The 12,097-nt window shown below is 51.8% G+C and overlaps 1 protein-coding gene across 2 annotated transcripts; it reads right to left on the bottom strand.

Annotated features, from left to right (window-relative positions):
* Positions 1–4,338: 4,338 nt before the first annotated feature.
* Positions 4,339–9,167, bottom strand: KAZALD1 (Kazal type serine peptidase inhibitor domain 1). 2 transcript variants are annotated; one of them, XM_086379577.1, is made up of 5 exons: positions 7,839–9,167; positions 6,882–7,442; positions 5,601–5,761; positions 5,373–5,520; positions 4,339–5,189 (listed from the first exon to the last, which is right to left on the bottom strand). In XM_086379577.1, exons 2-5 carry the CDS (start codon positions 7,390–7,392, stop codon positions 5,095–5,097), a joined length of 915 nt encoding a protein of 304 aa, XP_086235703.1. In that variant the 5' UTR covers positions 7,393–7,442; positions 7,839–9,167; the 3' UTR covers positions 4,339–5,094. The 2 variants fall into 2 exon arrangements, with proteins under 2 accessions (XP_086235703.1, XP_086235702.1); XM_086379576.1 differs by having other exon boundaries at positions 5,601–5,782; positions 7,839–7,978.
* Positions 9,168–12,097: the final 2,930 nt, after the last annotated feature.

The following is a 12,097-nucleotide window of genomic DNA, read 5'->3' as shown; positions in this document are numbered from 1 at the left end:
GGAAGCTGGTAATGGCAGTGGGGCAGGCAATGGCCCAGAGGGCTGGGATGGAGCTTCATGGGACAGTGGTGCTATGAGCTCTGCCTCTTTCAGCCATGCAGGAGTTACCTAAGGCAGGCAGAATCCTGGAGCCTGAGTTCTTCTCCTCTGTCTACAGCATGTCTGGGACCCAGCTTGAGGACAGAGGACTAGAGAAGAATATTAGGGGCTCCCGCATAGAAAAGGAAGGGGTGGGAGAAAGGATGACTCCATCAGAGCTAGCCTCCAAATTCCACCCAAAGACTGGTTTTCCCTGCCACCAGAGCCTCTGCTTCTGTACCCTTCCCCAAGCCCATCCTTCATCCTGACCTCATTACTTCCCTCAGACCCCGTCTCTGTCCACCAGCTCATCCCTCCTCAAGGGTTCTCAAACCACCCCCATTATCTACAACTGAGTCCCAGAGCTCCCATCACTACCTCCCAGAACAGATCCCTTCCAGTCTCTAAATGTCCCTACCACTGTCCTCCAAGAACCTATTCCTACCTCTAGTCTCCCAGACTCCATTCTCACCCACCCCCAACCCATCTTCCTTCCTCCTAAGTTGCTCTGCTTTGAATAGAGGTGAGACTTGATCTTCATTGACATTCCATCACTCTAAGTGAACTTACATAGCTGTTTCCTGTTTAAAAGAACCTAGTCATTCAGAGGAAATATCCAAAACTTATCCTAGAAGGTTATCAGCCTATGTCTCCAGCCTCCTTCCCTTTACCTTCAACTGCCAACATACTTGAGAGTCCTAGGAAATGGGCCCTGAATGTTTAAGCAAAACAACAGGGAATCTCCAAGCCCACCAGAGTATTTAAGCCTGTCTATTCCTCACACATATATATATAAGCATAGCTACACAAACATGCACATGCAATCCTGTAAACATACATGTATGTAATTAATTCACATGCACATCTTAGAATAGAATGTTAAGTTCCATGAAGGCAAAGACAATGTGCTTTTTTGTGGTGTTATCTCCAGCCCTAAGAACAGTGTTGGCACATAAATATTTGGTGAAAGAATGGCATATAATGGAATATGCATTCGCAAATACATGTATGTATACAGCTATATACATATAACAAGGGGCTTCGCAGGTGGCTTAGTGGTAAAGAATCTGCCTGCCAATGCAGGAGACGAGAGTTTGATTCCTGGGTTGGGAAGGTCCTCTGGAGGACAAAATGGCAATCCACTCCAGTATTCTTTCCTAGGAAACTCCATGGACAGAGAAGCCTAGCAGGTTACAGTCTATGGGATCACAAAAAGAGTTAGACATGACTTAGCAACTAAAAAGCAAAAAACACATATAATAGCACATCCATATATACAGTGCTTATATACAGATTTACATATATGCACCTACATGGTTATCTACATATGTTATATACATGTCTTTATGTAATCTACATACATAACGTACTGTGATGTACACACATATGAAAGTATGAAAGTGAAACTCACTCAGTCATGTCCGACTCTGTGACCCCATGGACTATACAGTCCATGGAATTGTCCAGGCCAGAATACTGGAGTGGGTAGCCTTTCCCTTCTTCAGGGGACCTTCCCAACCCAGGGGTCGATTCCAGGTCTCCCACACTGCAGGTGGATTCTTTACCAGCTGAGCCATAAAAGGAAGCCCGTACATAAATGTATGTGTATATAAAATGTATACAGTGCATGTAGACACACATATACATACATAACTACTACAAACATATTATAGATATCATATATATACCACATATACATGTGCACCTTCACATACATATATAAACACAAATCCAAGCACCTTTTTACTCAAGTTTTTCCAAATTAACTGTCTCAAGACCCTAGACCCAGGTTTGGCTGCTGCAACCAGAAATAACCACCAGATGGCACTCTTTCACTACTTCCTGTACCCTTCATCCCCCAACCCGCGCCGGGTTGCCAGAGGTGCCGCCAGAGATGTCTCTCCAAGAGGCACAGAACTTGTCTAGCAGGTGTCCCCTACCTACCAAAGCCAAGGACTTGTCCTTGATCTCCAAGGTCTGCAGTCTCGGTCCTCTTTGAAATCAGATTCATCCTCTCGTGCCTCCAGGATTCGAGAAGTGGATTCCCCCTTGGGGCTCCAGTTCTGCTCAGCCCTCAAGTACACACACACACACACACACACACACACACACACGAGTTCACCAAAGAGCTAAGAGTTGGGCTTCACCTGGACTCCCTCTGTTCAGACCAGCTCGGCTCAAGGACACTTCCTTGAAGCCTTCGAGCTAACAACCAGCAACTGGTTTCAGTGGCTCTATTCCCCAAATGGTCTGAGGACTGAGCCAGGGTCATTTGAACACGTGTAGCACCTACACACCTGTACACACAACTCCCTTCCACAGGTTACTCCCTCATCCTGCGTGGACGCCCAGCCCGGGTCAGCCGAAAGCCGGGAGCGGAGTGGCCAGGCCCTGAGAGTACCCTCAGCGAGGGAGGGGCGGGTCTCGGTTTAACCCTTCCTGCTCTGGTCCAGTCTTGACTCCAGACCTCTGGGTGAGGGCTGGATAGAAGTGCATTCCACATCTTAGGCAAACTACTTAAAATCCCAGGAATGGGGGGAGGGGAGAGGAGGGGACAGAGCCTCTCCCGCCTCAGACCTAGACCACTGCGAGTCAGCTCTCTTGGAACCTCACATGTCGGGTGTGAGCAACCCAGGAGGAAAGCCGCGAGAAAGGCTTGGAAACCCGTGGGGAAGCGAAGCAGGGGGTTATGGCAGCAGCTTGGCTTCCCCTTCCTCCTCCCCCTTCCCTCTTCTCCCCCGGGAGCGCCGGGAAATTATTTATTAAAACGCCTCCCGCGCTCTCATTTATTTGCGGAGAATAATCCTTGGCGTTGCAGCGCGTTTATTAAACCTTTCCCGTCCCCGCATTACTTTAATAATAAATCGCATGTCACTTTCCAGCGACGTTATTAAAGCCGGTCCGCTGGAGCAGAGGCAGGGGAAGGGGGTTGGAGGGGGAGGGAGGCAGCAGGGGTTCTTCCTAGTCAAGGTTGTGGGCCCTGAACCTGCAGTGCCGGAGGGGAAAACTGAGGCTAGAAGGAGACTGCACCTGAACATCCTGTAAAATCTGCAAAACTGATCGGGGAGTACAGGTTCTGGGGACGCGTGTGACCCTCTAGGATCTAGTAGAGCCTCTGGTCTCCAAGCGGGCGCAGGATTGATGGGCCCGCCAGGGGGCGTCTTTGAGCCCAGCTGGCCCAGAGTCTTGGCGAAGAACAAATCAGGGGCTGATTCCCAGGCGGATTCCGGGGACCCAGACTCCTGTCCCCTCTTCCAGCGCAGAGCAGACCTCCTTCTGGTCCAGACTCTTAATGGGCTGCTCCTCCCCGCAATCGCCGCCACACCGCTCACATCCCTATTCCTGATTTCGCTGTCGACTTAGAATTTGCCCCAAGTAATGCATTCAACCCGCTCGAGCAGTTGAGCACAGCTCCAGGAAACGCCGGACTCTAGCCAGGACTCGGCAATGAGGTTCCACGGGAGGTGCAGCCAAGCCCTTGGGTTGGGGTCTGGGCCACACCCCTCCCAAGAGGCCGGGCTCCCTGCGTTGGGCCTCAGAGGACAAGCTCAGACACCGAGCCAACCACGACTTCTCCTGTTGTGGGCGCCAGGCTTCGGGCGGAGCCCAGGCGCGTAGGAGGCCCTTGACATCCACACACAGGGTCTTGGCGTCTAGAACTTAAGCTTTCATTTTCTCCTTCAAGCAGTCAATAAACACTGCGCCTCAGCAGTGTCCCTGGCTAGGTAAGGAGAAGGTGGAGAGAGCTTTCGGGAGCGAAAGAGTACGGCTCTGTGAGGGACCTCCAGAGAGAGGACATGCCAGTTAGGGCAGATGAGAAAACAGACTTTACATGACTTTGTCTGAGTTCAGCTGGAAAATGGGCGGATTCATAGGGAAGTCCTAGGGTGCGGCTCATACATGTGACCAAACTTCTCCCCTCCTCCATCCAATTTATGCTTTCATACTCGGTCCTACCCACATAGATCTGGTTCCCCACACTGCCTGGGGAGGGGACAGAGGCGCAGGCAATCTGTCTGTAGATCAGCCCCAGTGGAGGCTGGGAGGATACCCTCCCTCCCAATCTGATGGCTCCAGCCTTCCTGCCCGTGTAGGAGGGTGAGGGGGTGTGCAGCTCAAGCTTCCTCTACATCTGGCAGGCACGTGCTTAGAGAGCAGGACCTACAACTTCTGGAAGCCAGATTCCTAGTGCGCTGGAAGGCCTCCTAAAGAAATGTGGTCTCTGTGTGCAAATCTGCATGAACCATCTGTGTGGCTCAGTTTGTTTCATAAGTCTTTATTGTATGCCTACTCTGCCTAGTCCTGTGCTAGGCACTGTCCAGTACAAAGTGGTATAAGATATGGTGCTGCCCTCACGGAGTTTCTAGAATGACAGAAAAATTAGACATGACCAAATGCCCATCTTACTGCACTGAGCTAAATAAACTATGCTCTATCAGGCTCTCCTGGACAGCAGAGGGCAAACACCAAACACTTAGTAAGTGAACTGGGATTTATGAGAGGGAAATTTCCTAGAAGGTGAGTTTTGAGGAAGGGTAAACTGAGGTTAGGCAAAGATTGTGCTCTAGGAAAATAAGAGCAGGATCTATGCAGAAAAGCAGTCAGAAGACTGGTTGAGCAGTGTTGGACGGAGGGCTGCTAAAAAGAAGTGGACGAGCCTGGTGTTTGCATGCCTTTGTCTCAGCTCTGCTCCTCCCCACCCACCCAGCCACCCACCCACCCACCTAGCCTACAGACCAGCAGGCAACTGTTACGGTCTGCCTAGTTGGTCCACACAAGAGGCTGTCCTGGCCAGAGTATCTCCTTCATAGGCCCCTTTGCATCCCACCTCTCCTAGTTTCTGGCTCTCTTCTTACCCGCCTCCAATTTTTGTCTTTCCTATCACCATCACATCTCTCCCACTAAAGGCATTAAATCCATCTGTGAAGGGGCCCTGCTCTGCCTTTCCAGATATTTTCAAGAGTGGGAATGAAAACTACCCCCACTCACCCACCCCCACGGGCCACAGCTCTGCACCTAGTAGTAATCTTCACCCTCTTCACTCTCAGCCTCCTCCTCAGGAGCCAGGTGCAGGGATAAGAGCTGGGGGATGCCTGTGGAGTTCAGCTGGTCTGCAAACACATATAGACAAAGGGGGGAGAACAGGAGAGAAGTGTGTCAGTGCCCACGAATCCCAGTCTGTGGGAAAGCCATGCTTGTGTGTGTACCCACATGCACATCACATCTGGACACACAGTCCAGGGCCTGAATCCACCACCTTCCCCCAGCCCCCAGAGCTCAGGGCTTTCCCTTACCTGGTGTGAGGACTGTCAGGCTAGCTGGGGCCTCAACCTGGCCTAGGGCATTGCGGGCCAGGCAGCGGTAGGTGCCCTCATCACTGGGACGCACAGCCTGGATCTGCAGCCAGCCCGTCACCTCAAACCTCTGCGGTCCACCCCTAAACTGGAGCCAGGAGGAGTCAGCAGTATTCTTCTAGGAGGACCCTGGGCTGCCCTGGGGAGGCCTCAGCTCCCTGCCCCTACCTGCACCGAGATGTGGGGGTCATCCCCTGGCAGCTGAATGTCCAAGCCGTCCTTTCTCCACTCTATGGAGGCCATGGGGTAGGCAAACACTTCACAGCCAAAGATCACATCCTGCCCTGTCACATTCCAAACATCATATGGGTGCAACAGGATCTGAGGTGCTGAAGGTAGAGATGGGAGGCCTGAGAATAGAATGGCACACCCAGCCCAGCAAGGACCCCATATAACAAACACTGTGAATGTGTTTGTGAAGGAACACAATATATGCTGAGGTAAATACACATGCATAAACACGACAGGTACACACAGGTAATACATATAAATGTAGCTGCAGATACACACAAGGGTAGGAACGCAGAGATGGAAATGCACAGGCAGTTTGCATGAACAAGCACAGAGACCCACAGCTCAGCTTGGCAGCCACGGTCTGTCCCTGATTGCTCCCCTGTCCTCATTCTGCCCTCCAGGCCCCTATCCTAATGTGTTCATTACCAACACCTCCCTCCCCCACATCCTAACCCCTCCCTACCACGTGCCAGCTGCCAAAGGCCAGAGAAGCAGCCCTTTCCCCACCCCACCCTGGGGAGGTGGGGCAGCCACATGGCAAAGGCAAAGACACTGAAACCAATCTGGGCAGCAGGCAGAAAGCCTAGAGTTGTGGGGGGAAGCTCCTGCAGAGCGTTTGTTTTCCCAGCAGCCCCAGCCAAACCAGACCCCTCAAAGGGGCTCAGGAAGTGAAGGTTACTAAAGCAGCCAAAGAAAACTTGAGGCTTGAATGGCCCTCAGCCCCCTGGGATGGGGGAGGAGAAGCTGGGAGAGCCCCACTTCTACACTAATCCCTAAACGAGAGGTTCGGAGCCTCGGTTAAGTAAGCACTGGCTTTAGGAAGCTGCTCAAACGAAACTTGATTGCATCTCACAGGAACCCGTCTCCCTGCCTGGATTCCGGAGGCCTGGACAGTCTGAGAGTCTCCCATCACTCGCTCAAAGTTGAGGCCAAGCGTTAACTATGTGCCTGCTTTCTCAGAGGGTTGGTCTCTGCCAGCCAGCTCTGGAGCTTGCACGCACCCCAGCGCACGCCGCTTGCTGACAAAGCTCCGGACCCCCACCTTCAGGCGGCGGCCTCCGCGGACCAACCCCGAGAGTAAACTCATAATGGACTCGAGGCCTCCCTGGCCTCATCTTTTTCACTCCGCTGGCCAGACATTCACGCTGTCCGGGACCCGGGAGCAACGCCACGAGGAGCCCCAAGTGCCGGGGGTCGGGGCCCTGCCGTGCGTACCCGTTTCGCAGGGCCCAGGATGCGCCACGGTGAGGTTGGCGTCCGGCCGAGCACGGGCCGCCTCCTGCAGGCGGCAAATCTGGGCGTAGGTGCGGCCGTCGGAACCGCAGAGCGGGCGCTGCGAGCGGCAGACACACAACGGCTCGGGCACCTCTCCGCGACTCAGGTCGCCACCTGCGTCCAACCGGCACTCAAGCTGCTCGCCGCAGCGCCCGTAGAAATGGGCGCTGGGGTCCAGGTCGCAGAGCTGGCCCTCAAGGTTGGCGCATTCCCAACAGCAGCCGCACGCGTCGCGCACCCGGCCGGCCAGGCAGCCCCGCGGCGCGGCGCACTCTTCTGGCCGGCAGGGAGCGCAGCCCTCGCCCTCCGCCAGCAGCCGCAGCCAGCCGCGCCGCAGGTAATCAGGACCTGGGGATGGCCGCGCGCCAGTCGGAGGCGGCGTCCGCACCACCAGCAGTAACAGCAGCAGCAGCACGGGCAGCGCCAAGGCAGCGGCGGGCGGCTGTGGCATGATTAGCTGGAAGCCGAGAGCACTCGGGGCATCAGCGCGTGAGTGGCACCCTGCCGGGAAGGAAAGCCGGGTCAGGAAGGTCAGAAGCAACCTCCCTGTTCCTCTTACCAACTTAAACTCTAGCACTGCCCCCTCCCCTGCTACCTCGGAATCAAGTAGACCCTGGACACGGAGGCAGAGTGACCCTGAAGGGGTCATCAGTCATGCTGGGTGGTAATTGATTGGGATGTTCTTGAGGGTTGGGGAGAGGTGAGAGGAGGGAATGGTAAAGCTCAAGCACACACAGGCACCACCACCACCACTTGAAGCTTCCTGCCCCAGAGGTGGATGCGGACGGATGGTCCCAGGAGAAGGAGTTGTTAACAAGGGTGGAAAGGAAGTAGGGCGGAGGGGTGTGTGTGTTGCGGGGGTGGGGGGGTGATGCCCTGGGGCCCAGAGCGGCTCACCTAGTGTCCGGGACTACACCCCTCAGAGCAGCCTTGACTCCTGTCCAAAAACGCAGGCAGTGGAAGCGGCCCGTCAGCCACCTCTGCTCCGACTTGAGACTCTCTGACAGAGCCCACGGACTTGCACTCGGAGATCAGCTCCTCCGCCCCCTCTCCCCGCCCCCTAGACGTCGCACACCCCACCCCCTCCCCTTGTTCTGAAGCTGCCAATTTTATGCAGCCGCACGGGACCCTCCTGGGCCACTTCCCTTAGCCTGGGCCAAAGTCACAGAACAGAAGAGCAGTAACCGGACACCCAAGCTGGGAAAGGACTAGAGTTGGGGTGGGGTGGGCTGGGATGGGCGTAGGGACTAGGGGGTAGGATGGGAGAGGAAGGTAATTGAGAAGCTAGAGTTGGTTGAAAGGCTAGGCCCTGTAGCATCTGACTTTACAGTCCCATCCGCTAGAAGAGCTGCATAATGGCAAAGCAGTAGGAATTCTGGTCCAAGTCGAGCGCTCCTGCAGGGCAAAGCCAACTAACGTCTCCCCGCCGCCCAAGGGCGATTGCAGGCCTGTCCACTCCACTTTCCTACCAAGTCGCCAAGAGACTCGGCGCTTAATTCTGCCTCCTCACATCTGGCCGCCTCCTCCCTCCCCACATCCGGCAGGTGCTTCAACCCCAGGAGCCGGGTGATTAGAAGTTCCAGCCGACTAGCGGCCGCAGGGAGAGGTGGGCGGGGCAACACCCCAATGGGCAGCGTTCCGGGTCGGAATTACAGGTTATGCTTGCGAGGCAGGCAGCGCCGGAGGCATTCGGTCTCGAGGCCGCCACTAGCGCCAACGTGGCACTTTGGGCTGGGGGCGGGGAAGAGAGCATTCCTGGAGGCCTGCCCGGGGTACCCGGGGTCTGCCAGACCCCGCCCCGGCCTGCCCCCAGCAGCCTACAGAAGCTGCGCGGCAGTACAGTTTGTAGGGTCGGAAACTGAGCTCTGCAGCCAGGGAGGGGACGTTATTCAGTCAGGCTCGGTCCAGAAGGAGCTGGCCCGAGATAGAGCGGCTTGGGCTGGCCTCTTCATCAACCCCGAGGTTGGGGGCCGGGCCTCCGCCTGGGCCTCTGGACGGCCCAGAGGAATAGGATCCGCATGCGCACCGAGGGCTCTTGAAGACGGGCTCTCGGAAGCGGTCTGTAACTCTCAACGCAGCCAAGCCCTTTCATTTAGGGGGTCCTTAGCGGCGTAGACGCCACTCCTGACTAGAGGAACTCTGATGAGGTGGGGGTAGGCAGACACACAGTCCTGCAGGTCTCAAACGCAAACGGGGTCGCAAAGCAAACTTCACGCGAGGTCTCCTAACTGTCGCGAGAATCAAAACAGGAAGTCTAGGAATGCAGAACAGGAAAAGCCCGCGGGTTTTAAATCGGAAAAAGAATGGGCGGAGCCAGGTGTGGCTGTTTACGGGTAATTCTTTGTCCTTGGGCCTGGGGGCAACTGAAGTGTTGATCTGGAGCTCAAGTGAACTGTAAGAGAACTGCGGGAAGCCCTGAAAAAAAGGAGGGGATGGGGAACTTGAAATTGCGGGGCTAACTATTGGAGCCACCTAAGGACATGTCTCTGGTTCTGGTTTACAAAGTACCTTAGGGCGGAGATCGATGTCCTGGTTACAGAGGGCAAGCAATCTGGGATTTCTTAATGAATTGTTGTTGTTGTCTGGTCGTCTTTTGCAAACCCATGAACTATAGCCCCCAGGCTCCTTTGCCCATGGGATTTTCTAGGCAAGAATACTTGTGTGGATTACCATTTCCTTCTCCGGGGGATCTTCCGGACCCTGGAGTAGAAGCCGCGTCTCCTGTTTCGGCAGGCGGATTCTTTACGACTGAGCCACCTGAGAAGCCCCTGGCTTCTAAAACCAGGAGCCAATATTTAAATTAACACACTCCACAGATACAGAAACTTCACTTATCCCACCTTGTTCCCGGCTATTTACTTTCAGCCTTTGCTATGCTCTTAGCGTCTGGTATTAGGAATTGTGACTAACACAATTCTGACTAACTCATTCTGATCTTGGAAACCTAGCTCTTCTCCTGGCAGCACAATAAATTCTAGGTAAATATTTATGGATTAAATGTAAAATTTTTCCAGAGTGTAAAAGTCAAGTTTAACGTGAATTTTTCAGAGTCGCTGACGAAGGGTGGATCGACAGGGAAGGAGCGCCCTCTGGTGGTCTTGTGGTTGATGACTAGAGCATGACCGTGAATACACCAGGCATCAAAAATGTTGATTCTACAGATCTGCTTTTTTTTTTTTTTTTTTTAAGGTTATAAAGGGGACCTGATTTAAATCGGAAGAGGGGTCAAAATGGACAACTTCATTATTTATTTTTTCTTTTTGGCCTCCATACCGCGCAGCCTGTGGGATCCTAGTTATGGAACCAGGTGACCAGGGATGGAATCCTGCCTCTTCCCCCCAAGCGCTGAGTCCTAACTACTGGACTACCAGGGAATTCCCAGGAGATCTGATTTTATTAAGTAGAGATTTGTTCCAGGAAAACTCCACATATTGTAAAAATACTTTCAGAAGGAAATTTTTTTGCTTAAGACACAATTGGAAAGTTTAGATTCTTCCCCATTTCCTTATCATCTGACACTTTGTCCACTAAGGCTCCAAAACACATTCAGTAACATTTATTTGCATCATGAATAGTAAAGAAATAGCAAAAAATAAATGTGCATGCTCATACTTTGAAAATGTTGACTCAGTTTGACCAGACCATGCAAAACTGTTGAGTCACAGGAAAAGGATCCTTTTTTTTTTAACTGGAAGATAATTATTTTACAATATTGTGATGGTTTCTGCCATACATCAGCATAAATCAGCCACAGGCTTATCCTTAAACCTCCTCCTTAAACCTTCCCGATACCACCCCTCTAGGTTGTCACAGAGCTTTGGGTTCCTTGCATCATACAGCAAATTCCCATTGACTGTCTATTTTACATATGATAGTGTATATGTTTCGATACTACTCTCTCAAGTCATCTCACTCTTTCCCTCCCCCACTGTGACCAAAAGTCTGTTCTTTATGTCTGCATCTCTTTTGCTGCCTTGCAAGTAGGACGATCAGTACCATCTCTCTAGATTCCATATATATGTGTTATTATGTGATGTTTGTCTTTCTGGAAGGATTGTTTTAATTCAGATGATGTGGCTACAGCAAAGGATGCTGGGTGACAGCATCCTTTTGCATCAGCATGAGGGAGACTAGTTCAGATGAGGAGGGTTAAGTTAAAATTTGTTGAAGAACAGATAATCCTGCTTCTTACCCCTCCTCACTTTTTCCTGTAGATGCTTGTACTAAAGAAGGAATGAGTTATAGAATATAGTGTGCTTTCCACTGTGAATCACAGCTTGGAGCTCACAGGTTATCATACCTTTCCTTTTTTCAGCCACTGACCCATGAGATAATTTTTAAATATAATGACAGTATGAAATGGGTCCTAGATAGATGAGCAACATAAGATGAAACAAGGCATAAAGGATCAATAAGGTAAGAAATTTCTTGGTAAGAAATTACGTAGGAGGACTCACACATTCTAACCTGTCACTTCTTGAACCCTGTTTTGACATGACTGGTGAAAATAACAGGGTTGCAACTTTGAGGAAAAAGCAGAAGTGAAAGAATTGGTCCAGACTGACCCATTAGAGATGGATACAGAGGAATTGTGCTTCCCGTGAACATTAGAATCAGTTAAGTCAAAAAAGGCTCAGTGTAGATAATTAAGACAGAATACCTTGTAGCTAGCTGGGCCTTTCCAGGTGGCACCTAGTGGTAAAGAACCTGCCTGCTAATGCAGGAGATGTAGAGACACAGGTTCAATCCCTGGGTCGGGAAGATTCCTTGGAGGAGGGCATGGCAGCCCACCTCAGTATTCTTGCCTGGAGAACTCTTGGACAGAGGAGACTGGTGGGCTACAGCTCATAGGGTCGCAAAGAGTCGGACATGACTGAAGTGACTTAGCATGCATGCATACACCTGGTAGCTACCTACTATGACAAATAGGTGAACTCAGTCAAAATAAAAAGTATGTGTAGGAAAATAGGGTTAAGTGAAAAGGAGAAGTGTATGAATACTAATTTCAGCTGTGTAAATATTTATTACACATACCATCAACAAACACCCTAAGAGAATTTAGAATGAGGCATATGGTTGAGTGTAATGCTTATAATCCTTTATTTTGTAAAATTATTTTTTATAATAAAGTAGAAGCTGTTTTTATAGGTAAATTA

This window comes from Bos grunniens, chromosome 26, assembly GCF_055505025.1.
Source record: "Bos grunniens cultivar Pamir isolate PY7600 chromosome 26, Bosgru_T2T1.0, whole genome shotgun sequence".
Classification (NCBI taxonomy): Eukaryota; Metazoa; Chordata; class Mammalia; order Artiodactyla; family Bovidae; genus Bos; species Bos grunniens.
This window is presented reverse-complemented; position numbering and strand designations above follow the sequence as displayed.

Excerpts from the sequence above, each read along its gene's own strand:
- KAZALD1 (XM_086379576.1), bottom strand. The coding sequence starts at position 7,392 with ATGCCACAGCCGCCCGCCGCTGCCTTGGCGCTGCCCGTGCTGCTGCTG. Across the intron at positions 5,783-6,881 it reads TCCTGGGCCCTGCGAAACGG|GCCTCCCATCTCTACCTTCA; the intron begins GTACGCACGGCA and ends TTCTATTCTCAG. Across the intron at positions 5,521-5,600 it reads ACCCCCACATCTCGGTGCAG|TTTAGGGGTGGACCGCAGAG; the intron begins GTAGGGGCAGGG and ends TCCTGGCTCCAG.